Below are 26,465 nucleotides of genomic sequence, written 5' to 3'. Positions count from 1 at the left end.
TACATAAAAATCTTAAATTTATTTACAAATTTTCCTAATTAACAGCACATTCTTACCGTGCCTCTACTACACAGATGGTTTCACGTAAATAATTTAACATAATGTGGCACAAACTTTGGTCTTAACTGACTAAACATGCACTAAGCAGAGCAATTCAACAAATTCACTCTAAGTGATCATTTGATGTGTTATTACCATTTTTTATCTGAAGAAATGTGCAAACTTGCTTACAGTATGCCCCACTAGTTATTATATGAACCGGAACTAGTGCTCTGTAAACATTTCTATAGCAAACAGTACTGCACCTAAGGTCAAATATTTACTGAATATCTGCAAAGCAAGAGCAGCATTAATCCAGTTTTAACCACGCATAAGTATAACACATTGAACAACTGCATACTGTCTGCATTCGCTCAATACCATGAGAAATCATATGGTTTTGACCTGAGTTGAATTAAACATTCCAGTTTTTCCAGCTTTTAATCAATGGCCTTTTTGTAACAGTTGTGCCACGGATGAAGCTAGTAGGCTGTTATGCGTTGGTACATCGTGAAATGTTTGCTTGAGGTCCCTCAGCTGCAACCTCCCCACGAAGAGCTCCTCCCAAACAGGGGAATCCAACTCCCACCTCAGTGTGCAGGCTATACATTACAATCGGGACATTGTGCACATGGATTCCAAGTCTTGTTATCATAAACCCAATACACACGGTACAATTTTCCTTTTTTTAAAAAAAACAAAAAAAAAACAAAACAAAACATATTCCCAAATGATGCCTGGCTTTCATTAAGACAACTGGATGAGAAACCTTGGTCAGAATGAACACTGCCACATTTACTCACAAAAGGCACCAAACAAAAAATAAAGATGAGTATCTGAATGGCCCTCAGATAGGTTTGATGCATCAAGGGCATCTAAACATGACCATGTGGAAGTCTTTAAAGACTGATGATCTAATTACAGAGCTCTTTGTTTGTCTTGATTAACTGTGACAATAAAGAAGATACTTGATCTTTGCAAATGAAAAAGATTTTTTTTAATCAGTTCACGTAAAAACAATACAACAGATATTTTAATGCACATTTAAGTTTCATTCCTAATTCTGTGTTTACTTCACAGAATTAGGAATCTTAAAATAAAGCTTGATGAAATTAATCTAAATGTTAAAATGCTTAAAAGGTTCTCATGAGATCAAAATAACCTGGCTGACATGAAGACTTTTCTTTTTTGTTTTGGCACTATGGACACATGCCAGACCAATATCCTTAAAACACATCCTGTTACTTCTCCGCTACATCTGTCAACAAACCCGTGCTGCACCGCCTTATCATAGTGTGCTTGATTAGAGTGTAACCTCATTATCATCTTGCTTTAGCATTTTCAGAGCATTCACATGGAGATTACCATGAGCTAATCACATGGTTTTACTAAAGAGGACCTATACTTGGTGGGCTTTTTCTTCCTCCCATTGTAGGAAATCCAATTGATTTCTTAAAACAGTCCCACCCATTTCAAAGCACACATTAAATAGCCTGTTAACAATAGTCTAAACACACAGTTGGGCAGGAGCAGGAAGGACGCCTCTCTAACTATTTTTTTCTTAAGAAGGACATCCCTTGCTTGACCTGAAGAGGTGTAACCAGGTAAGACGTTTGGATGAGTTTAAGACTGAAAGGGAAGAGCTTTGCAAAGAAAAAAAAAAGATAACAATTATTTGAAGTAAATGTTTGCTTCACAGTTTGACACAGCAAAAGTACATTTCTGTTTAAGTTGGTTGCGGAACTGAAAGCTGTAGATCTTGACTGGGAACACGATGGGGAACGAGCATTCCACGAACGAGGATGTCACCAAGGTAAAGACTTTGTTAATGCCTCCACACCAGTTGCAAGTGGGAAAGGTGGAGTGTTTATGTTTCTAGTCTAAAATAGACAGTAATCTGTAGATGTGGCCGACCCGTCCATCAGTTTGTTCTCTATTTTCTTCATAGAATGGGAAGATAAGTGAGAAGCATGAAAATGGATCAGCGAATGGTCTCACGGCAAACGTTGGAGTTAATGGACTAGAGACACATGGTGAGTGGGATTTTTAATTTTAACAAAAAACATGAAACTAATACACAATAACAGTTTACAGTGTTAAAATGCAACATATAAATGTATATACAAATGAAGGTGTTGCCATAAAATGAGTAACCTGTTTCTGAACACATGGAACTGCAGTTATAAGGATGAAGGAAGAAAGTTCTCTGTTGTGTTTTATGGTATTTATTTTGCCAGTATAATGGTCTTTGTTCGTCAGCTGATCTTCCTATGCTGGTGTCAGATTAGTCATTTCGAACTCTTATAATACTCTGCAAACAGAGTGACTCCCAGTTGGACTGAAGACGCCAATCTTCAAATGTAAACTGTAGGCGTAGTCTCAGACATTGACAAGGAGCAACTATTTGACCTGTCATGGTGTGGTTGGCTTCCCTGCAGTAGCATTAATGCTGAGGGATGTCTTCCGAGTTTAACTAAGACCTAATGTTGACACTGGAGATAAAGATAATGTCACTTTGTTGGACTGACAAGCCCATGTTTACTTCAAAGAGAACTGCATGAGGATATATCAGTTTAATGTCTGCAAGGAGCTTAGCATTCAGACTACCTTTTATGACAACAGCTGTATGATTATATGAGGAGTTACTGAATCAGAACTGTGTAAAAAAAAAAAAAAACCTTCATAAATACATACAACTGGACTTTTGGGATGACGGCGATTTTAAAACTGCCCTTTTTTCCCTGCAGGTAAGAGTGAGACTATAGTCCAACAAAATGGCGAGTCCCACACTCTAAACCCTACAACAGAATCATCTGAGTTTGTGATAGTGGAATCAGTCTCTCAGCCTGTCAGTGCGCCGGTTGTTTCTGAAGTCCCTGACACCAACGTAAAGAAGGAAGAGGCGAAGAAGGGCAAAGAAGAGAAACCAAAGCTTTTTGGCAAAGTGTTCAAAAAGAAAGCAGAACCTGCAGCTGATGTGGGGAAAGAAAAAGAAAAAGAGAAAGAGAAAGAAAATGAAAAAGAAAATGAAAATGAAAATGAAAAAGAAAATGAAAAAGAAAATGAAAAAGAAAATGAAAAAGAAAAAGAGACCACAAGTGAAGATCAGCCAGATGTAAGTCTTCCTCCCAGTGAACCACAGCAGGTGAGTACACGGCTGGTGTTTATTTTGAAAAGATAAGTCTGGCGCTTATTTTCTATTTTATTTCTATTTTCAACAAAACTCATGAGGAGAACCAAACCAGCAATATATTCATTATATTAAGCACTCCCAACCACTCAATCCTGATCTCCCTTGTACCATTCAAAAACACCTAAACAATGTCCTTCTTTAGCACCCAATATTTTTTAATAAAATATCCTAAAATAACTAACACCAAACAACAATGCACAGTTTCAAAAATTAGATTGTATACACTACACAATTTAAAGATATATTGTACAGTATGTCTTTGGTCAAATTGTCAGATTTCGACTGATTGATTAAATTTCCCCAACAATGGCATGTTTATCAGTGCATATATTCCAAAAATAATTTGAGTATTTTCTCACTGACATACCAGAAAAATGTTAATGTCTCTGAAACTGACCCAGCAATAGTTTCATGTTGAGTAAATTGTGTGCTACGTTTTGAAGATTTGGTGGTTTAGAATTAGAAAGCATTATATTGATCAAAAACTAGAAATAGAATAGAACAGAATTCAGAACTACAATATCTAAACCTAAAACCACCACAGAATTTAATCAACATCCCAACAACAGTTAAAACCACATCTTTAAAGTATTTAATTTCAGACTGTTATACAGATTGTCAGTTTTTCTGATGGTTCAGTGAGATTGTGGTTATCAAATGTGTCCCTGACACAAACACAAATTGTATTTCACCTAAACGTGCTGATTTTCACAATGAAGGACCCAAGCGGAGAAGAAGCTGCGAACACGGTCATCACTGTGCATCAAGATCGAAGTCTGTGTGGCAAAGTCGAAACATCTACGCAAACGGACCAAAAACACGAAACCGATACTTCAACGCAAACTGGCGACGATGACAACACAAACACCACTGCGGACGTCCTCACAGCAGAGACTGAGGAAGATTCACTGAATGAATCCACTGTTGTCATAGCTGAGGAGGTTGTTGAAGACACTTTACGCGACCACCTCTTCGACGACCAGACCGCTGGGATCATCATTGAAGAGGTGGTTGGCGTGGTCAACGATATTTATGAGAGTATAGTGTTCAGAGCGGAGCGAGTGGAAGTCACAGACATTTTTGTGCTAGTGGAAACCGAGCCACAAATGGCTACAGAACCAGAATGTAACAACGCAGCTGTGGAGGAAAACAAAACTGAGGAAACTGTTCCGTTGGGTATCACTTACAACCTTCCAAAAGTGGTGGCAGACTGCGTTGAAGCAGTTTTCGCTGGTGATTCTGAAACCGCTGACTACACAGGTGCAGTCACGTCAGAGCCAGGTATAGATGAAGTAACCACCGAAGACTGCAGTGAGCGAGCTGGAGACATGTCGGCTGGTGTAGTACTGACTGAAACAGCTGAACCGGAGGCTAATGCGGTCACTCCTGGGACTGAGGAAACAGATGACATCCCCTCCACTGAGGAAGAGTCGTTAACTACTGTAACAATCTCTATATCTCCAGCCCTAGAACCTGCTTTCCCCTGTGAGAAGGAAATTCAACTTAATGTGGTATCTACCCATGTGGAGGTCACTGTCGATGAGGATACTGCAGTCAAAGGTGTACCAGAAATAAGCAAGCAAGAAAAACTCAACCCTGTAGCTGCCAATGAACTTCCTGAGACAGAAAGTACTATTTTTAAAGCTCCTTTTGAACTTATCACCATTGAGGAACTGGTTGAAGTATCTTTTGATGATGAAGTGAAGCCTGTTCCAGAAGCTGTGACTACTAATGAAACTGCTGAGGTTGGAGAAGATGTGATGCCTGAAGTGCGACCAGAAACAACCGAAGAATCAGAAATACCAGAGGCAGCTATTGATGCCCTCTCTCAAGAATTTGAAGCCACAGATGCCACACATCTGGAGCTTGCAGCAGATAATGTCAGCTCTCTAGTAGAGGTTATCATGGCAACAGTTTTTGTGCCTCTCTCTAGAGAGCCAGAGCCAAATCCTTTCCTCCCAGTGGAGCCACTTGAGACATCTACTGAGGAGACTAATGAAGAAGCTATCGAGGTTTTGGCAAATGAAATTGCGACACCGCCGAACATTATTGAGGAATTTATTCATGCCAAAGAGCCATCTACTGAAGCAGTTACAATAGAACCCACAGAAGAGACTCCAAGCCTCCGTGAAGAAGCTCCAGCCAATGAAGTCTTAGAGAACATACTCAAATCAGTTGGTGAGGCTTTTTTAGAGAAGTTTGAAGCAAATGTTGAGGATGCTGAGGAACCTGAAGCAGACTTGCCACAAACGGAGCCTACTGAAGAGTCTGAACTTTGTGCTCCAGTCCAAGAGGAACTCATGCAGAACATTGCCTCAGCTGAAGGTCTGTTGGGAGACAATGAGAAAAAGACGGATGGTCCTTTTGTGACTGACGTGGAGGATGCTGAATTTGTTGATCCTACTGAGGAGCCTGAGGACGAGGGTGAGCAACAACCAAGAACTGAAATGCTAGTGGTGATCCTTGAGGAGCCGGAAGATGAAGTCACAGAAGAGATAATACACAAAACAGATCATCCCTGTGATGCCTTCACCGAAGAGAACTCTCAAACTGCCCCTTCAGTTGTGGCAGAGAGTATCGAGGAGGCTCTCCAGGCCATTGTCAAAGAGATTATCAGAGAAAAAACAGCATGCGACATTGTCATTTCAGATGAGGCAGCAACAGACATGACTACAGAGACGGAAGAGAATGAATCAAGTGTGGACAAAACAGATTCAACAATGGACTCACAAAGTTTAGCAGTCACTGAGGACGACTCAGGCAGTTCAAACATACAAGCTTTAATTGCTAGGTTGCTGTCAGCTTGCACGTCAGTTGTTGAGGAATCAGCTTATTTGCTTGGGGATTTAGAGATCTCTTCATTGGGTTACGATATAACCATCACCATTCATGTGGCTCCAAAGGAAGAACAACAGTAACATGTTACATTATTTACATTATTTATTTACATCTACCTCACATCAGGATGTCGTACATTTCATGTCACACTTAATGTTTGTAGCATGTGTTAATAAAAGAAACTGGCAGGTAAAGTGATTTGTGTTTAATAAAAATGCACAGTACCACTGTTTGCATGTATAGAATTGAAACAAAGCTCACACTGTAAAATACTGAAACATTTTCAATAAAAAGAAAAATAAAAACACTGCAGTTCTTTTGCTTCATTTCTAATTGTGTTAATAATTTCATAACACATGCTTTAATTTGCAAAATGAGTAAGACATCAAGTCAAAATTATAAATGAATATTGATGAGCCAAATTAAACAGATTCACTAAAAATTATGTTAAACTCAGCGTTGGCCTGTTCAGATATTTTAAAGACATCATAAGCAAGACTTCCCTGACATTTCTCAAGGCATAACTCACACGCATTGTTGAATATCAATGAGTGAGGGGTGGGACACACACATTAATAAAAGGGTGATTGTTGACAATGCCCCGAGTAGGCAGAGGCATGGTTGGAATTGTGCTCCCATCTCAATGCAGCGATTAAGACACTCTCTGCTTGCATATCAGTACCGCTGCTCTAACATAATTCTCAAAGGCTAATTCTCTGTGATGGTGTATAGGACACAGCCAATCTAAAGGAAGAATCTGAATCATTAACGGAGGCAGAAAGTGCGACTCTAGACTCCAGTCCAGAGGAAGACAAAGTTCCTGACGCTGACAACGGAAACAGCAAGCCTGTGGACAGCAAAGAGGAGAGTAACCCAGAAAAGAATCCAGTTATGAACTTCTTCAAAACCCTAGTAAGTGACACAATTTGAGTGGCAGTTTATTTACTGTTGGTATTTGTAATTACTTGTATTACTAAACTATAAATTACTACTAAAACTAGATTTGCAGTTGAGAAGAAAAAAAAAAGCAAATTGGATTGGACTCGGACACTTAGATTTTCAAACAGCCAACCGCTTCCAAAACAAAGAATGAATGTAATGTGTGCTCTATTTTATTCCTCAGTGAAGCTAAGATATTTGTGGCTATTGGTGAAGAGAAGCAGTGAAGAGAAGTTTTTTTTATTCAATTAATTTATCTATGTATTATTCTGTGTAAAGGAGTGCTACTGTACATGGCAGTGAAGGTATCCATAACGAAATGTGCCATGATGCCTGATGGAAAACCTACAACAAGCAGCTATTGTGTTTCCTCTTCATCATGCTGCCTTTTGGATTCATGCCGTTTTAAAGAGTTACCATTGCCTTAGCCCCATGCTAATCAAGTCTTTGAACATGCGGGAATGTGGTGTCCTATTGTTCATCCCATAGTGTGAGCTCACAAGGGAGGCCTGTGCGGTTGGAAGTTGAGATTCGTGAAGATAGAGCGAGGGCAGGCCTACGCCATCTCCAGAGCACAATGGCCGTCACAATGACAGCGCATGTACTGTATATGCTCTGCCAGGGCCCTCAGTGTGCACTCTGTGGGCCTCAGTTAGTTTACCATAAAGGCCTATGTCTGCAGCCATGAAAGGCTTCTGTTTTATGGAAATAATTATTTTTCTGTTCCTCTTACACATTCTCTGACTCTGAACTTTTTACACTGCAGCTATGCATAAATTAACATAATGCTCCATGATGCTTACACATTCCTCAGCTTTTTTTTCTTTCATTCTTTTTAAATTTGTGCAAAAAATGACTGAAGACAGTTTATCTTCATTCCCTTGTTGCACAGGTGCCTACCAAAACAACCAAAAAGGAAACAGCTACTCCTGATGTCACAAAAGATCAGGTGAACAAGTGTTGATAAATTAATGTTGCCCTTATTTTATTTCCTCTCATTGCTTATTTTAAAGCCATATTTCTATTTCCAGAACTTTAGTTGTGAGTTCAGTTATGCCGGAGGCTGATCATCGAACACAGGCTATACTAATTTTGGACATGCAGTTTGTAGTAGCTGCTTAACTTTCTGTTTCTGTTCTGTTTCTGTGGCTTGAAGTGAGAGTATTTCTGACTTTTTTTTTTTTTTTAAAGACCTGTACAGACATGCTTTTTTTTTTTTTTTTCGTACATCTTTGTTTCCTTCAGTTTAACTTTATCTCTAACCGCTTCCTTTTTCTGTTGCACAATAGTCCCAGAAGGAGACCCAACCTGCAGCAACCACTACTGTGAGCATATAGCCCAGAAAGTGCTTTGATTTGCATAACACATCATGCAGTTCACAAAATTACAATAAAGGGCTGGTTTCACTTACTAAAATTACACTTTATATAGGAAATGTAATCGCTGACACTAAATCTGTTTATATCAAGTGTGTTTCCTATCGCTGTAATTTTCTATGGCAGACTATTATTTTAATAACTGTCCTCTATCTCCTTTTGAAAGGTTGCACAAATATCTGAGCCGCCTGCAGCATCCAAAGGAATGTCTATCCCACCACCGCCTCCTCCGGAGCCACCGAAAATGGAGGTCAAAGCAGAACCAGCAGCCAAACCTGTTAAGCCTTCGCCAAAAGAAGAACCAAAAGCTGCTGCAAAGGAACCTGAGACCTCAAAGGGCAAATCAGCCAAAGGCACCCTGAGCAAATTCTTCCGCCCAAAGGTAAATAAACTGCTGTGACTGCAGAGTGAAGATTCCACTATTTTAAGGGGCAGCCATTAATGTAGAGTCTACTCGTGTAGACTTTTATTGCAATATAACACAGTGTGAATCGAACTTTATGTGAATTTGAGGTACTGCTAGGATTCAAGACATCCAAAGGCAAGGCTGCTTCAGCAAGCGGAGCCAAGGCTGCAGCAGTGGTACAGTAGATTATTGTACTCTCAGACTGACCATTGCTCATCCGGCTACTAACTGAACAAGATTTGTGTGGAAACTTGTTATTCTATGTTTCCCAATAGGAACAACAGTTGTGTAAGAAACCCATAGTCTCTGGAGAATCAGATCTTGTAGAACTCAGAATGTGACCCCACAGTCACAAGCAGTGTTTCTCAATTCTGGTCCTTGGGACCCACTGCCCTGCATGTTTTCGATGTTTCCCTCCTCCAACACACCTGATTCAAATGATCAGCTTGTCATCCAGCTCTGCAGTGGCCTGATAAGGAGCCTTTCATTTGAATCAGGTGTGTTGGAGGAGGGAAACATCGAAAACATGCAGGGCAGTGGGTCCTGAGGACTGGAATTGAGAAACACTGGTCACAAGAGTAATCTGAATTTGATTTCACTGGAAAACAAAAGTCTCAAATCAACTCCACTGTTTCTACCATGTTTTCATTGTGAAAAGTTTTATTGAAAAAAAAATCGGCTTATGTGCTTTTTTATTAGACGAGAAGATTGGTGTCACTCTCATGTCTGTGTACAGAATTCAGAGCCAAAATAGAATGTGATTAGCTTAGCTTTAGCTTAGCATAAAGAGTGACCACATTGGTAAACACAACTTGCCACCAATGGTCGTTTAAACAGCAAGTTACAGTGTTTCAGTTACCGAGCTTCAGGCCTTAAACATGGTATACATACGACCACTATAGCATGAATCGCTCTGAGAAGGCTCACCCCTATTTTTGGCTAAACAAAGTTCTATCTGAACTTGATCTGCTTTGTTTGCTTTTGTCTGTCTTCCGTATAGTAGCACAGCAGTAGATACTGTGCTTAAGGAAGGGCTAGCATTGCCATTTTGCATTCCTTGCCGTGCGTGCACCATATTTAGAGCCTTAGTAGAGTTGCTGATAGGTTTGTTAAGGAACTTTTATGCTAAGCTATGTAACTGCCATCTGGTTCTAGTACCATATTTACACACAGACGTGACAGTGTAGCGATCTTCTCCCCCTGACTCATCCAACGCATCTGAACTGTCCCTTTAACCAGTTCACATCCAGTACGTCAACCTAACAATATTAAGCCTGTCATAATTACATAGTATCTCCATTTGTTTTAGAGGGCATTTAACTTGTGATGATGGCTTTAACTAAAACTAAGAATTCCTTCACTGTCCTGCAGACAACCAGTGAGGCACCAGAGTCAGTTGTAGACGGAAAGGTAAACTGGAGAGTCTGCTCAATATTCTCTGTGGGAATTTATATATGAACGTAATTGAGTGTGAATGTGAATGTTAGGCCTTGGTCTAACTGCTGTCTGAAAAACTACATACTATATTGTCTGTGTTACATAAATGCCTAATTACATTTGTTTAATGTGTTCATCTAAATTTGCATTTGCTCAGAGTAAACAACAGTTTCACTCTGCAGGATACACCCGAGGAGGCACCAGTGCCTGTTGTAGAAGTGCAGGTAAACGAAAGGAAAATGTCAGTCTTGTTTTATTTTTTTTCCAGGGAGTGGAATACTCTTTTGTTTGGACCTCTTCATGATTTTAAATGCTCTAATTTGTTTGCATTTGCTCAGACTGAAAGTAAGGCTGAACCTCAGGAGGCAGCAGCAGCAGAGGCAGAGGTGACACAGCCAGTTGTAGAAGTGCAGGTAAATGAGCAGGAAGTGCTCAAGAATCACTCTACAGTCACCTCTGAAATGATGGGACTTCAGATTCTCTACAGGGAACAATATAACATATAATACTTCCTAAATGCCAGTTAACAAAATTTCGTTTTTTAATTTAGACATCCTCCAGTGCTGTACATTGTGCAATTCCCATCTTGACCAATAACGTTTCCTTTCCTGTAGATGGTGACAGAGGTGCCACAGCCAGTGGTAGAAGCTGAGGTAAATTAGTGGAGTTCAGCGTTTTGGGAACATATTTGTGAAGGCATAGTCGGAAGATTGTGTTTTCTGGTCTCAACGCTTAGCTACCTGTCCCTTGACTGCAACTTCAAAGTTAATGGGCAGATATAATCTGTATGTTACTTTCTTCACAAAGTGAAACGACCTTTTCCCAAATGATCAAGCTGTTTCTTTAATGTAGGGAAACTTCAAGTGGAGATTGAAACCTTCTTCTATTTTCCCTTCTCTTTCTTTTCCTAGAAAGCAACGTTTTTGTGCATGATGGTGTGGGCCTCTTATTTCTTACAGGTCTTATCTTGAATTGATTTTCCCCCCTCCTCTATCCTCCGATGCTGGATATTTTCACCCATTTAGCTCCTCTTACTTGTCACAGGTGGCAGCTCCTGCTTGATCTGTCGGTTTCCATGATGGCCATGCATTTGATCTGCAAATATCTCTTAATACTTGTTTTCCTCTCTGCTGTTTTGATAAAAGAAGGTGGACCCGTCAAAAGCTGGCACTCTGGAGGCATCTGCAAAGCCAGAACCGCCACCACCTGTTCAGGAAGAGAAGAAAGATGCCTCTAAATCGCCCTTCCTTTCCTTCTTCAAACCAAAAGTAAGAGCCCATTCACTTTTTGATCTGCCAAAGCTTCTGAAAATCTCTGGGTATGAACTGTGATAAATTAACAGCGAGTAACGCATTGATGTGAATTTGAGGTACTGTTAGATCACATGACCACAAAAGTCCAAGCAGCCTCCACAAGTGGAGTTCGGCTCCTCAGGAAAACTACTGGACTGGTAAATATTGTAAAATAACCTCATGAATAGGTGCATTATTAACCAGAGTAATTTCATCAGTTACATCTGGTATTAAAACATGCCCTAAAACAACTCTTTCGCCGGAATTAGTCTGCATTTGAAAACCATAACAACACATCAGATAAGTGATCATTCGTGTTCAATCACTAAGACAAGCTGTGTCCTAACAGCAGATGCGCATCTTATTGTCAGTTAATGAGCAAAACACACATTTCACTGGTACAAGGAACAAACAAGTGAACCCTGCTGGTCTAGGACTGGAATAACTGGACTTTTCATCGTGTACCACAATGCTTTCAGGCTGCTGAGCCCAAGAAGGCGACCCCGACCGCGCCCGCAGCAGCAGGAGAGCCATCTCAAGCAGTTAAAGCCAAAGAGGAACCGAAAGCAGCAGCCAAGTCATCAGAGGCAGCGGCAGATAACAAACCAGCATCCGTGGCCTCCCAAGCAGGAGATGATGCAGCCAATGTACCCAGAAAACTGGAGAAGAGGAACTCCATCCAGCTGTTCTTTAAGAATCTGGTAAGAAGAACACCACTTTCCACCAAATGCAGGGCAGAGATGTTTTAAAAATATCACAATCTCCCTCTAATTCAGTGATGTGCTCTTGAACGGCCCTGGGTATTGAACTGTCTTTTTGCAATATGTCCACTAGAGGGCAGCAGCGACTATTTAAAAAAAGAAAAAGATCAATGAGATTCTGAATTTGTATCCACAGTTTTTACAGTAATGTAAATGTGTATATGTTCTCTCAGTGTAACTTAATTTTAATGCTGCATTTCAAGCAGTTCAAGGAAACATTTTGTTTCTCATAACTAGAAAAAAAATCAAATCAAATGTAAAATTGTTGTAAAAGGATCTGGTTCTTTAAGGTTGTTGCAGCATTGACCGTTTTCTTCCTTTAAACTACAGGGTCAGAAGCGTCACTCTACAGATGCTGGCGTCCAGACAGAGCCAGCGGTCGCTGCTCCAGGAGCTGAGAAAGCCAAATGAAACCACAACCATCTCTTTCCCTGTACAGACCCCCTTTCTCTATCTAGCTCTTACCCAATCTTTATCTCTCTCGCCCCCCTTCATTACTTTAACTACATTTTTGTTACTTTTGCGGAGAAAGGAAAGGTTATTGGAAGGTTAAAGGAAAGTGAGCAGCTCTGAGGCAGAGGTAGGTAGCGGTGAACTGGTGGAGATATGAAAAGGCGTAGTGAGAAGGAAAGGTTGTTGAGATATATTTTTGGTCATATAAATGTCTTGACAAGTACTGCAACGTGAGCGTGAAACATTTTCTACAGACGTTTAATGAATCTCTATTTTGCAGCCTAACACATTGGGGCTTGTAGCGACACGCTTCGCTTTTAGCTATTATTTTGACTGCAAATTTTAAAAAGTCATATATTTTTACAGTTCATACCAGAATATACATGCAGTTGTGGTAATGCAGAGGTTAATTTGAGAAGGTACTTAAATATAAAAATAAGATGTAATAATATAGCCGATATAAGGAGCAAGCTTATGTAGCAGATTGCACTTACTTTTTCTTTTTCTTTTTTTTTTTTTTAATTAAACTCCATGTAGACTAAAGCACAGACATACATACTGTAACAGTTACATGTTGGGTCGCACGGGAAATCACAATCTTCACTGTTCTGTGGGGAACCTGTTGTAAATATTCACAAGCGCATCTACAGTGGCAAAATGGTGTCATTGTGCAAATGTGTCCTTGCCGTCCATTTTCCAGTCGCAACCGATGAGCTTTTCGCTCGATTGCAGCACTCTGTGTCCTGTCATTTAACCACTGAAGTCCAGTCATTTGACATGTATGTGCAATTAACATGAGGCTCCTGTTTGCCAACGTGTATGTGTGTATGCGTAACTTCAGCTATCTCAAAGAAAATAAATAAGTTCTCCCGTTTGTCTGTCGTTCCTCACTGTAAAATATTTTATTATTATGAAACTCTACGAAGGATGAAATGGTAAAATTCTTGCACGATTGAAATTATGATCATGATGAAATTTACGCATAAGCTAGTAAGGTGTGGCAAATGAGTCACACATTGAGTCACTGGGTGTCGAGGTAATCTCTTCACACATGAGCCTTACTCATCTACCTAAGAAAGCTTACGTCAAGCCGTCGCTGTGACAGACATCTTTCTGCTGGACGTTACCCATGAATCTTACTTTTTATAGTCTGGGAGAAACGCATCAAACACAAGGAATTCGATATCTCCAGTAAAGGAAGACCTCAAATCTTCTTCTACGTTTATGGTGTAATTTCCGTGATTGATAGTGTGGGAGAATGTAGATAGAAATGTCTGAGACCCACCATTCACCAACTATTAAGTGATGAGCTGCAGCCCCTGAGGGCATAACTCACACTACTCCTTTGTTATCAATGAGACACACTCCTCTTGTATTACTGCCTGTAATAGGTGTGATCATTTTAAATTGTGCATCGGCGTAATTGCACTGACGGCGCAAAAGTGAGACACCGCTCGCGCAGTTCAAGACGTGTGTTCCCCCTGAGGATTGTTTCAAATAAGATGCAGCGTGGCGTCAGTGTGTGAAGAGCTCATTTTCATTACTAAACAAAGCGTGGTGCAAATGGAACAAGCAGATAGAAATTTGGACTTTTACGGCGGCGCAAAGGTAGAAAGTGGCTGAAAGTTTCTGTACTGCAGTGCAAGATATCAAACATTACATCGTCTAAAAACTAATGATGGAAACAACAGTGGCCCTCGCCACCAACTCCGTGCTTCATCTTGCTGTTAAGATGCATTAAGATGTCTTGGCACAGAGACAGTGCAGATGATGATAACAGCTGCGTGTCTTTACTTGCAGGGTATCAAATTCAGAGCGGGCGGGGAGAGATTTTCTGTACAATTACAAAAGCAGTTTCCACAAGGGCACAATCGATAAGAGTATCACGACAGAGAGCGTTATGAATTCAACAATGTGAAGACTGTACACGCTGCACCAGAGCTGCTTGACCACCATGTTGCCGCAGTTCATCCTAGGACAATGCATGTGACTGTGTGAATGCACTGAGCACAGAGGGGGTGAAACAAGGGAACAGTGGGCAGGGAGGCCTGACAGGAGGCCTGCTGTCAGCACTAATGTGCATCACAGCAGCGCTCGCCACTAACAGGTCTGTACTGTGGGTAATCATGAGGGGGAAACATTTCCAGGGACCAATGAGAAGACAGTGACCATAGTTTCTGATCCGATGACAAATTAATAGTGCTGATCTAGACTTTAAAGGGGAGGCTTGTTCACTTTAACCAAGTGTTGAATGCGCAGGGCCTGCAGGCACAACATGTGTGTTCGGGAGGCTTTATGATGCAGATGCTCAGTCTTTTCAGGGGAACGTTACATCCTGCTGGAGGCACAAAAGCCGTCTGTGGTCTGATGCAACTCTTTAGATGACTAAAGTTATTCTGATGCCATTCAACATGTTGCAATACTGGCATGTGAGATTTAAACATTCGCTTCATATTGGTGGATTGATCGCAGTTTAAGTTACACAAAGAAACAAAATGATTCTGTTGCTGCGTGTGTGAGCGCCATCTGGATGCATTAAACTTTGGAATTAGCCGTCGATCAACTGGAAAATGGTGTGAAAACCAATGTCGTGTCACGTTTTGGCCAAGATTTCAATTTAATCTCTGAATCACTACTGACCTTGTTTTGACAAGCAGGTTTTCACATGCAAGGAATTTGCAAGCGCTGCAAATGAAGAAGCATAAATATAGAACAGGAACTTTCACCATAAGAAAAGCTGGTTTACTTAAAATACTTAAAGGACGCATAAAACATCTGATTTTAAATAAATCTTACACCCAGATGTGGGTTTAGATCCCCAGGACTGGGTTTGAGTCCTATAGATAACACATACAGTGCATACAGTATTGTTGGGCTGGTTGTTTTTATAGCTAATCTGTCTAAATTTAGGCGTGGCAGTTTAGCATTTACCGGTTTCAAAGAAGAGATATTTATATCAGCACTGTGCACTTCAGGTTTGATGGGAGATCAAGGTGACAGCCATCATGATTTATTTGGTTGCCACCTGGTTTACACGAAGAGAGAAAGCGATCGACTAAACATTGTTGCAGGATTAAACACAGCTCCGTTGAATTCAACAAAGAAAGAGCAGATTAAGTAGAAAGAACTGAGAGCAAGGTCACGTTCTCATGTTTTTATTTGTTAATAATTTCCTTTGATTGTACTCATTAATCAGGTGTAACTGTGCATATACTGGATGTGTATCCGAGAGTGATACAAAGAAAAGTCAGACGTGAAAGAGGTCATAGCACACAGCAGTAACAATTTCACCCGAGGCAATAATCTAATTCAGACAAATTTTTATTTTGGTGACTGATTAGATTTCTCTGATGATCAACGGCACAACAGCTGGCAGCGATGAATAAACATTTCTAGGCTAGGGGAGTGAGAGAGGAGATTATATATTATCAGTGCCTTTCAGAAGCGACACCAGGATTATGAAAGAAGCCAGGCTGTGAATCTGAAGGAGAACAATGCAGTCAGCTGCTCCTGACACGTCAAGACAAAAACAAGCCACCGCAGCCTTTCCCCATTCGTTAATCCAGTTCCTATCATGGTGTCTGTCTCAGGGTGAATACATAATAATTCACTCGCAGTTTTCCAGAGACACAGCGTTATCTTTAATTAGAAAAAAAGAATGCTTTTAGCACAATGTCCAACGTATAGGTCTATTTTTGTTTTCTTTTTACAAAGACATTATTTATGATGGCTAACAGTTGCATAAAGTTAATTAAGTCAGTTAAAAGTAAACAGTTTCTCCCACTTGTTGCTGCCATCACTACCCCAGAGGCTGGATGCCAGTCAAATAAATCAATCCAACATGAAATACACATTCACACATGAAAGTTTAAAACCAAACCCTCATCACCGCCTCTATTTAAATATTTTTTTTCCTCCTTTTGTCTAAGATAAGATCTACATCTTTTAGTGGTTTCGTCATCCTGAGGGATCATACTGCTGCTCCAGATTGATAGCCTTTCACACTGCCTTTGTGGCCACAGAACAATAGGAAGTGAGCGAGAGGCCTCGATGTGTCACATGTGGTGTCTTTGATTAACATAGTAGGCTTGTTTGTGGAACAGGATCTGAGGCAAAAAATACCCAAAAACTGAATCACCGTGGTGCAGTTGGGGTAGAAAAATATTTGAATTCCCAGCAGCACATGTGGGGGACAGAGTCTTGATACAAAACACACAAATGGGATATCTTCTGTTTCAAAAGTGTTTTTTTAGAAACATGAACAACAGTATTATAAATTATATCCAGTTTGTAATCATATCTTAATTTTCTATCTATATTTATTTATTTATTATCAGGTTTCACAGTTTGGTTGAGCCTGCTCGCTAAACCTGCTGATCTACTTCCATTAGCCTGTCTGTCTAACCCGTTTCAGAACAACAAGGATCGGAAAAACTATTTTTATTATATAGGCAAAAAAGCGCAGAGTTTAAGGGCACAGCCCTGGTCTGGGAGAGATAGTTTTGGCAAATGCAGCCTTTGTTCACTGTTCTTTAACTGGGAGTGGTTACTGATAATGTTTTTTTTTTTTTTTTCCTCTCAGACATTGCTGCCATTCGGGGGAAGGGAGTGTGTCTCAATAATGAGTGTACACTGGAATCATTGATTGTGTAAAGTATAGCTTTATCAATGTGTCTATGGAGGGTTTTAAAGTGGGGAAGATGAGCTGCCACTGTGTCTTACAAACATTACATCTTATCGATTATACGACCAAATAGTTACTTAACTGTATTGTAACATTTTTCAGTATCATTATAATGCGGTTCTATAAGTTGTCCTTTAATTATAATCTTTAGAGTGCCCAACCCTTTCCCTCTGAGATCAAACACACATCTCTCTCTATATATGTATAGGATACACAGCAAATAAGACTGCATACAAACGTGCCCTGGTTGTTAAATGTGTGTTTGTTTTTTTTTATGCCGTGAAATAGGAAGAACCTGAAATTTGTCATGACTCAACCAACCTGCTTCTGCAAAAGAAAAAAATACAAAAAAACTCATGTAACTGTGAGAAGTTTGAGGCTCCCCTCCCCCATCTCCACATGGTAGCTGATGCATGACGTGAGAACGTGGAAGAAGAAAAAGAAGAAGAAGAAGGGCAACACTTTTAGGTGAGCTCAGTACACAGCATTAACACTTCAAACATTAAGTCACCCAGAAAGTAGCTTTATTATCAACATGAAGTCAGTGAAGTAAACACAGTAATAGTTGACTTCCCTGTGTAGAAATAAAAAAAAGCAGTTATTCAACACAAACGTGCGGATCAAAACTATAATGATATACTAATTAGATTAAACCCCCATTGACCTTTATTGGCTATGATTATGCGCACTGACACTTTTTTTTGTTATTCGTGACCACGTGACTGGCCTTCGGGTTTTTGGGGGCCGCCGTGCACGCGCTCCATCTTCCCCTCGAGAGCTGTTGGGGCTGGAGAGCGCGCCTCGGGACTCAACAGCTGCACAGTGAAGACTCGCCAAGTAGAACAAATATGACTCAAACAATTGAATAAGGTGAGCTGTCCACCAGCGAACACGCCTCGTGCGAAATGAAGAAGCAGCAGCTCGCACAAGCGGCACAGCTCAGTCAATTCAGCTCGCTCGTAGTGTCAGTATCATTATTAATCCGGAAACTCTGCCTTGGTAGGTATTGTTTGGTGAGTTTCTACAGTTTGCTCGGAGACAACAGAAAGAGTAGTTCGCTAACGTTTGGTGTCGTTGCTCGACTATTCACTTCGTGTCTTGTCGTTGTCTCGTCAGGTTTTATTCTTGTAGCTTTAACTGTTGGGGAGAGAGAGAAAAAAAAAACAGCAACGCGAGCAGAGACACAAAAGTTTGTCCGTTTGATTTGCACCAATCTGTTATGAAAATATGCTCGTGGGAACGTGTTTGCTGTTGAATTGTCTCCGGCTAAATTTAGCTTTTTATGAAATTGAAGTTGACTAAAGCCTCCTCCGTGGTGGGAGATATTGATCTGTGTGGCTGAAAATAAAAGTAAGTAACCCCCCTCCTCGTGCTCGGATTATGAAGCGCCTATAGAAATGTAATAGCCGCTGCGCTGAATGGAGCATTGATTGGACTTTATTGGCGTTAGCTGTTAACTGCTAGTCCGAGCATCACGAGTATAGTACGTTAGTGGTGTTAACGAGACGTGACGTGTTTACTTGAACTACACGGTGGACTAACGTTAACGTTGAAGTGTGTGCACTTCAAAAGAAAATAATTACACATGGTCAGAGTGGCTCACCTGGATGAAGTGCTACCAGTCTAATTAATTACAGCTAGTAAAGTGGGAGACACCTCGTTAAAAATGCGAATATATACTCGCAGTTGGCAAATGTAAAGCACTCAGTCTTTAGCTAGGACCTCCTTCATGACTATTGTAATGTCTGTTTGTGTTGAAATGGCACCAGCATGTACTTTGTGGGGCTGTTGAACTGGATTAAGACTAATTTAAAGGTGTTTGTGTTATTAAGGTTAGCCCACTGACTGAAATGGGGTTGTCAGATTAATAGAAACATGTGTACAACACGATACAATTCAATGCTACTACAAACCACATCCTCCAGAGTGAAAACTACGTCGAACCAACAACACCCTGTTATTTTAAACATGCTGAATACCATAACCGAAGTGAAGATGAGATTTAGCGCAGGACTACTCCATTAAAAAGTATTTGTTTTCACTAGTGCACCCAATGAACTGGCAAGAGAGTCCATATCATACTAATGAAATGGTTCTATTCTCCGGGAAATGAGTGGGAACTTAAGAGTCGGGATCCCCCCTCCCCCGTTAACTTAAGACATTATTGTTGACTTCATGTAGAGAAATGTTACTAAATGCTCTTCTGTTGCCAGAGTTCATTTCCATTTGTTCAAGCCTTCAGCTTTTGAACCTGCTTATCCAGTTAGTCCACTTTTGAGTCAATCAAACCATTAACATGATTTCTTTCTAATGTAAGCGGTTCATCATACACGCTGACTGTATACAAATCCGCAAAGAGAGGTTGTCCCAGTGTTAACAAAAACAAGAGGAGAACAAAGGATTATATAGGATCATACAGTTGATATGTGCAAAGTGTGAGTCGACATTGTCGCACACTGAAATATGTTAGATGAATGTTTTTGGTTTTTCAGGTGTGTGGCTGTTGTATAATGCTGTTAAATGCCACTCAGACCAAGTCTGTAAGACAGTTGTTAATGGGTTGATGTGTTATTCTTGTTTCTATTACATTACATTCAAACAGGAGAAATAACTTAACTCTTAATCTGAAGCTTCTTAAAAACATGTTTAATAATAGCGTGAACCTATAATATATGTTAATATTGACTATATAAAGTAGGTCTGATTCTGAGTTGGTTAAGTCTTTACAAACTAAGGTTATATGTAGTATATCTACAAAGAAGTAAGAAAGCAGAAAAACGTAGTTTTATCAGTGGCCTGCACATAGAGGAAATGAGTTGTCTGTGTAGTTGATTTCTAAAAAAGATACATTTCCTGTTTCACTTTAAGAGAAGGCATTTCTCTCTCTGGTGTACTTCAAACAGATTGTTAGGTGCATTACTTACCTGGTCTCGATATCAAGCATAACCTGAAGTATCTGTTCCCATTCTTTTCAGGTTCCTAATAATCTGGACAAGGTCTGCGACTTCAGTTGGAAAATGCCGACTCACTCGTTGCTGCCATTTGTGGATAGCCCAGATGGCCTTGCCCAAGACATTCTTATTAGCAACAATGCAAACATCCCAGGGCCTGACTCCAGCATGACGCCACATGCCACTTACTCAGAAAAGACTGTGTTGGAGTCTGAAGGAAGTGTATCGCTATCCTGTATGTTCTGTGATCAGATTTTCACTCATCAGGACGAGCTCGGTCCCCACGTGTTAACGCAGCACCCGACCACTTTCTTTGAACCCGCTGTACTTCGCGTTGAAGCAGAATTCCGGATCCCAGGAGAGAGACCCCGACCCAAACCCAACAGCCTCCCTGTTGAGAAAGAGGAGGTTCACAGTTGTATCGTTTGCGGTTTGATATCGCAAGATGCCAGTGAGTTGGAGACCCACATGAGGAAGCATAAAGACTACTTTACATACTGTTGCAGTGTTTGTGGACGGCGATTCAGAGAGCCCTGGTTTCTCAAGAACCACATGAAGATGCACGTGAAACCGGGACCAAAGAGCAAAGCTCAGCAAGACCTGGAGACCCCCGTAACAATCAATGACATCGTCCAAGAACCTGCTCCAGAGGCTGTAGTCACACTTTACAAAATGTGCATGGTTTGTGGGTTTTTCTTCCCTGATCATGACAGTTTGGTCGAACACAGTAAAGTGCATAATCGCGAGGTGGAGCCTGGCAAAGATAAAGAAAAGGAGATGATGGATGGTGCTGCTGCTGAATCCCTTGCCAAACAGGAAGCATTTCTTCACAGTCTAAACCTAATACCACACTCTGCAGGAAATGCTTTGCAAAATGTGAGGTCGTCAAAATGGATTCCCCAGCTAGATCCCTATAACACATATCAGGCCTGGCAACTTGCGACAAAGGGCAAGATAGCTGTTGGTCCCAATAATACTAAAGATACTGGTCAGGAAGTCAGCACAGACAATGAAGACTGCAGTTCTGATAAAGAGGAGTTGAATGCTATTTGGTCGGAGGGCCATGGAGACAAATCTATGAAAGAGGCTCTTGGGAGAGAACTCCGGTCTCAGGCTGCTGGAGAAAGCCCGGCCCCACAGCGAAGGTCTCTAATGCAAAAAGATAAGGACAAAGAGAGGCCAACCACTTGTGAGGAATGCCAGAGAACCTTCAGGACCTATCACCAGTTAGTTCTCCACTCCAGGGTCCACAAGCGAGAGAGAGGTGGTGAAGAAAGTCCAACTTCTTCTGTTGATGGGAAGCTGTCGAGGATCAGTTCACTGGAACATGCAGAGGAAGGCTCAGAGGAGGGCTTTGAGGAAACCTTGGGTTTAGGTAAATCTGTGTGTCTTTACAAAATCATACTGCCTCAGCTGTGTTCCATTTAAACCAAAAAAAAAGAGCTACCAAGAGCTCCCTCTGCTGGAGGAGGGCTGGTAACACTGGCCTTTGATTTATCTTCATTCCTTTTATTTACTAAGTGTTTTGTCTGTTTTCAAAGGTGAAGATGGTTTTGATCGTAAAGTCAGATCAAAAGAATGCAGCTACTGTGGTAAATCATTCAGATCAAGCTACTACCTCACCGTTCATTTGAGGACTCACACAGGTATGTTTGCCACATGAGCTCACGAATGATCCTGAAAATATATTAAAACTTTGACTTCTATTTAAAATGTTGCATCTCCTTGTTTCAGGTGAGAAACCATTTAAGTGTGCTTATTGTGACTACGCTGCAGCCCAGAAAACCTCATTAAAATATCACCTGGATCGGCGTCACAAGGACAAACCTTACGTTGGGATCCCAAGCAGACCTGTGCCTTCAGTGCCCTCTCCTCCTGACTCAAAACACGGCAATGACGATGAAAACTCTGCACCAAACAGATCCAAACTCTGGGTTGCCGGAACCAGGTCTTCCACCAGTGCAACACCAAAAGGTGGTTTTGACAGTGTAGGTAGCCAGCTGGGGAAGACCACTTACTCCCAGACTGATGATGTGCTCATGTGCCCTGTGCCCGTTAACCTGAAGAAGGAAAGAGAGGAGATGAAGGAGGAAAGCTCAGAGGCTCCATTAAATCTGTCTTTGAAAGTGTCCCTCTCCATCTCTGCCAATACAGAACCCAGGAATGAATTAATTCCAATTCCCTGTTCATTTTGTGCATATGAAACCATGTACCCAGAGGTTCTGATAATGCACAAAAAGCTTAGTCATAAAGACAAGTCAGACAACACCAAAAAGAACGGATTCGGGGGCAACGTTAAACAGAAACGCTACACGGGCTGCCCGCCTGCGCTCGACGGGAAAGATGTCACCCCACTTCTGATGACAGACAGGCAGCACCCTCGTCGAACCAAGTCCCCACCCCCGCAACCCGCTAAACCACAAGACAAGGCCCCAGTTAATCCACCTCCCGGTCCTAAGCCGTCCCCCGTCCTCGCACCTCAGCACGACGTTCAGGAGATGATACGTTACAGACACAACACCGACTCTCATCCTAGTCAGGAATTCTCCAGGTACACGGAGCTAATGAGGAAAAATAACACAGGCAGCAAGTATGCCATGGACAGAACTTCCCTTCCAGAGAGAGTGGGTATCGGTGAGAGGAGCTACCCAGCAAGAAGTGGTGCCATTTGGCACCCGGACGCTGCCAGGCTGTGCCTGTCGAGCCGATTTGGAAGCCTCCCACAGATGGATTTTGGTGACCCTTCCAGCAAGAGAATAAAGTACTCTGTTCCTACAATCAGGGAAGCTGAGACTGGTGAGAAGTCTGGTTTTAGAGGAGCAGCAGGAGACGGACCTAACAGGTTGCTAATCCCAGGGCTAAGCGTGAAAACCACATCACAAGGATCAGGTTCATCCACAGCTTCTGAGGCTCTGGGTGCCGTAAAGAGCACATCTATGGGAGGAGGTTTGGACAGTGAGTGGAACATGATGAACCTCCTGCGCTCGTACAACCCCAGTGACCTGGCGTCTCTTTATCACGGCACACCAGGAAACCCCAGTCACGGCGGACTGGCCAACCCAAGAGCAGGTATGTAGTAGCTGGCTGTGATTTAGTTTTATTTTATTCATTTTTATCACACGTCTGTTACTTTATATTTGTTCATTTTAGCAGTTTGCTGAGTTAATGTTAAAGATGTTTTCTCAGGGGGCAGGTCTGTGATGTACCAACACTTACCCAGTCTACCCAACCTGCAGAGGAGAGACCCCTCAGGCTCATTCTCTAGTCAGCGCTATGGGACCACTGACAAAAGTACCTAAAGTAAAAAAAGGACCAAGGTAAAAGAAATATTCTGAAACGCATACAACAGGGTTTCTTCTTTGATTCACAAACCTGGACCAGGCTTTTTGGAAATATATTTACTTTACACTTGATATAAAGGAATTAAATTGTATTTGAAAATTGAAAAGCCTTTTCCCCTCTTTCTGGATTTAAACTGTGCTGCTACCTTATTTTGGAGAACTTCTTGAAAAACGAGTTCCTTGTAAAGGCTGAAGAGGAGTACCCAAGATGTGTCTGTGCTCCCCTAATTTCATTTTTTTTCCTCAGTAGAGAAACATTTGCATAGACATTTCAGGGCTCAAGATTTCATTGTACATTTCTCTTCTTTTTTTTTTGTTTTCAAATGGAAATAGCAAATGATCTCTCTTCTAAAAATGATCCACTGGTGTTCACTGTGATATTTCTTTCTCCATGAATCTGTGGCTGTTTTTTGACCCACACTAATATTCAATTATCTATGACATAACAGTAAAATGCGTGTGTCCGATAACGTGAATATATCAGCACATATACATTGCGTAAAGCTAAAACCTAAGAAACAAATGAGTGTGAAAAATTGCTGCTCTGTTCATTTATTGCTGATGTCCAGGCAGTAATTACACACTACTTATTTTTATTTTCCTTTTCCAAAGCACTGGAGGGTGGGGAGTTTCTGTCTCGAGAACCTGACAGCTTCAGTTCAGTAGTTTACAAACAGGCCACTGTAACAATTCCCATTGTGTGTGTTGAAGCGTTCTACCTCATGTTGTGCTCCAGACACTTCTCTTTGTAAAGCTGCTGAAGCTATCATGTCAGCTGAGCCTGCATAAATATTTGTCTATCGACCAGAGAGATATGTTTTGAGTTGTTGTCGTATAAGATGATTGAGTGTGTCAAACAGAGCATAACACACAAACTCAGAACAACTACTGATTAACTGTAACACAATTTGTGGATATGTTCGATAAACATTGCATTTACAAGTTTTAAACACAACAGATTTAGTTATTATTTGTCCAGTCGGCTGCTTTAGTGGTGCCCCAGATCCATCCGCTGTGCATCGCACCACGTTACAAGCAGCTGTGTTAATGTGTGAGAAAGCCACGCTGTGTTATTTACTGCACATTTAGGCACCGTTCAGGAGGTTCTTCTACTTCACAGCCTTGAAAGTGACGTTTAATGTCCTGTGGTAGACGTCGGTGTTGACTGGTCACGACTTTGGAATAAACAAAAAAAAAGAAAAAGGAAAAAAAAAGAAAACGGTTCAGTTAACTGTACACTGTGAATAATAAAAAAAAAAGCCTCAGGTAATCTCATATTTTCATGCCATGTATTCTGTGTGTAAGTTTTGCCACTTTGAAAGGCCTGAGTTAAGTTATCATTTTTTTTGGTATTCACATTACATGTGTACTTATGTAAAAAGTAAAATATTGTTTTCAGAGTTGTATGACACATTTCAGTAATAAAGTGAGAGGTGAAGAGATCTGTCGGTATCTGTGTCTTCACTGTGGGGCCACTCTCATTCCTCAACAGGAAGCACATCAGGCTGCAGTTTGAGTCAGTAATTAGCACTTGGTATGATAAACCTAAGGAAGAGGTGACACATACTAAGAATTTTATTTTCAACAGTTTGCTCAGTTTTCCCTCTGCTGAGAGAACCCACATTAGCTTCTGCAGCATTTACACATTTAAAAATGTAAGTATTATGTATTGATTTTTTTTATTCATTTAAAATAAATATAAACAATCATTTAAAAACCCAAGGGTCTAATCTAATTGGCATGGTTTAATTGCAGTTTGGGACTGGTTTGTGCATCAAAAATACACTCTACAAGTTGATGAAAGGTCTGAACAAGTTCCATGGAACTTTATCTCTAAACGAAGTGAGACATGCTTGAGCAGTTCTTAGATGTTTTTTGTTGATCCAGAACATTTCTTCTAAAAAAACACTTGCAAAAAAGATGAAGTCTATCTTTTAGAATGCATTTGGTCGAAGGTAGTGTGAACTTTAAAGACACTGCAGTATAGAGCTGTTGATGGTTTGTATACTTCAACCATTTCACTGCCCTATACTTAATATAGTCTCTCCCTCTGGGTTACAGGACAAACGCAGCACTGAACACATTTTGATTTGCATGTTTCTGCTTGTCAACAACAACGTATCATCCAACCATTATCCATTTATCCTGTAAAGTGTGTCGGTGGCAGCTAGTGACGCCAGTCTGTCACACGGCTACTACGGTCAATTTAGAGTCACCAATAAACTTGACCCATGCTGTTTTAGTGGGAGGAAGCTGGAGCCCTCATAACTAACGTAGAGAAAATATATCAATAGACTCATATTTTAGCGATAGAGTACTATCCTCTGTTTCCAGCGTCCAAAGAGACATTGTGGACTGACATGTGGAAGCCCCATACCACCATAAAAACTTGACCAAAAGAAAGAATTCATCATCGATATCTGGTATCTCCCCCCTGCAGTGTTCCTGGTGTGTGTTCTGTCAATGACACAGTTCAACCACTAGAGAGCAGTATTTACAAAGTCAATATCATAGGCCCGTGCAGATTCTGGTTTCAGAGCTTTTATGTTCAGGCTCAGTAACAGACCTTTGTAGAGCTGTCATAAAACTGCACAATGTGACCACGCTGAGATGGAATTACAACTATAGTGAAAAACACAGGACTGAATTAACCTTTATACTCAGAGGGCCTTAAAATTCATGGATCTGCACTCATTTAAAGAAAGAGCAACTCTCTAGACAGGACAAACAAAAGGAATCAAACAAACCAAAATAA

The 26,465-nt window shown here is 40.9% G+C and overlaps 2 protein-coding genes across 16 annotated transcripts; both read left to right on the top strand.

The window, feature by feature from the left end:
• The first annotated feature begins 1,472 nt into the window (after positions 1-1,472).
• Positions 1,473-13,608, top strand: bcas1 (brain enriched myelin associated protein 1). 13 transcript variants are annotated; one of them, XM_047572576.1, is made up of 17 exons: positions 1,482-1,643; positions 1,771-1,852; positions 1,988-2,072; positions 2,787-3,184; positions 6,803-6,982; positions 7,902-7,958; positions 8,299-8,334; positions 8,552-8,767; positions 8,899-8,967; positions 10,163-10,201; positions 10,411-10,452; positions 10,567-10,641; positions 10,843-10,881; positions 11,374-11,496; positions 11,598-11,678; positions 12,000-12,221; positions 12,612-13,608. In XM_047572576.1, the coding sequence occupies exons 2-17, from the start codon at positions 1,814-1,816 to the stop codon at positions 12,690-12,692; spliced, it is 1,782 nt and encodes a 593-aa protein (XP_047428532.1). In that variant the 5' UTR covers positions 1,482-1,643; positions 1,771-1,813; the 3' UTR covers positions 12,693-13,608. The 13 variants fall into 13 exon arrangements, with proteins under 13 accessions (XP_047428593.1, XP_047428532.1, XP_047428557.1 ...); XM_047572593.1 differs by having other exon boundaries at positions 1,558-1,643; positions 1,739-1,852; XM_047572601.1 differs by lacking the exon at positions 8,299-8,334 and having other exon boundaries at positions 1,484-1,643.
• Positions 13,609-17,867: 4,259 nt separating this feature from the next.
• znf217 (zinc finger protein 217) lies at positions 17,868-25,152 on the top strand. 3 transcript variants are annotated; one of them, XM_047572476.1, is made up of 5 exons: positions 17,868-18,288; positions 20,394-21,744; positions 21,911-22,015; positions 22,104-23,438; positions 23,544-25,152. In XM_047572476.1, exons 2-5 carry the CDS (start codon positions 20,436-20,438, stop codon positions 23,666-23,668), a joined length of 2,874 nt encoding a protein of 957 aa, XP_047428432.1. In that variant the 5' UTR covers positions 17,868-18,288; positions 20,394-20,435; the 3' UTR covers positions 23,669-25,152. The 3 variants fall into 3 exon arrangements, with proteins under 3 accessions (XP_047428432.1, XP_047428423.1, XP_047428441.1); XM_047572467.1 differs by having other exon boundaries at positions 17,868-18,417; XM_047572485.1 differs by having other exon boundaries at positions 17,870-18,417; positions 23,556-25,152.
• Positions 25,153-26,465: the final 1,313 nt, after the last annotated feature.

Source organism: Mugil cephalus, chromosome 1 (assembly GCF_022458985.1).
Source record: "Mugil cephalus isolate CIBA_MC_2020 chromosome 1, CIBA_Mcephalus_1.1, whole genome shotgun sequence".
Taxonomy (NCBI): Eukaryota; Metazoa; Chordata; class Actinopteri; order Mugiliformes; family Mugilidae; genus Mugil; species Mugil cephalus.
The sequence above is the reverse complement of the archived record's forward strand: the minus strand, read 5'-3'. Positions and strand labels throughout refer to the sequence as shown.

Coding starts and splice junctions, on each gene's coding strand:
- znf217 (XM_047572476.1), top strand. CDS start 20,436: ATGCCGACTCACTCGTTGCTGCCATTTGTGGATAGCCCAGATGGCCTT. Junction 22,016..22,103: donor TCATTTGAGGACTCACACAG/GTATGTTTGCCA, acceptor TCCTTGTTTCAG/GTGAGAAACCATTTAAGTGT. Junction 23,439..23,543: donor ACTGGCCAACCCAAGAGCAG/GTATGTAGTAGC, acceptor TTAATGTTAAAG/ATGTTTTCTCAGGGGGCAGG.
- bcas1 (XM_047572576.1), top strand. CDS start 1,814: ATGGGGAACGAGCATTCCACGAACGAGGATGTCACCAAG. Junction 7,959..8,298: donor CTGATGTCACAAAAGATCAG/GTGAACAAGTGT, acceptor GTTGCACAATAG/TCCCAGAAGGAGACCCAACC. Junction 11,497..11,597: donor TTTCCTTCTTCAAACCAAAA/GTAAGAGCCCAT, acceptor TGTGAATTTGAG/GTACTGTTAGATCACATGAC.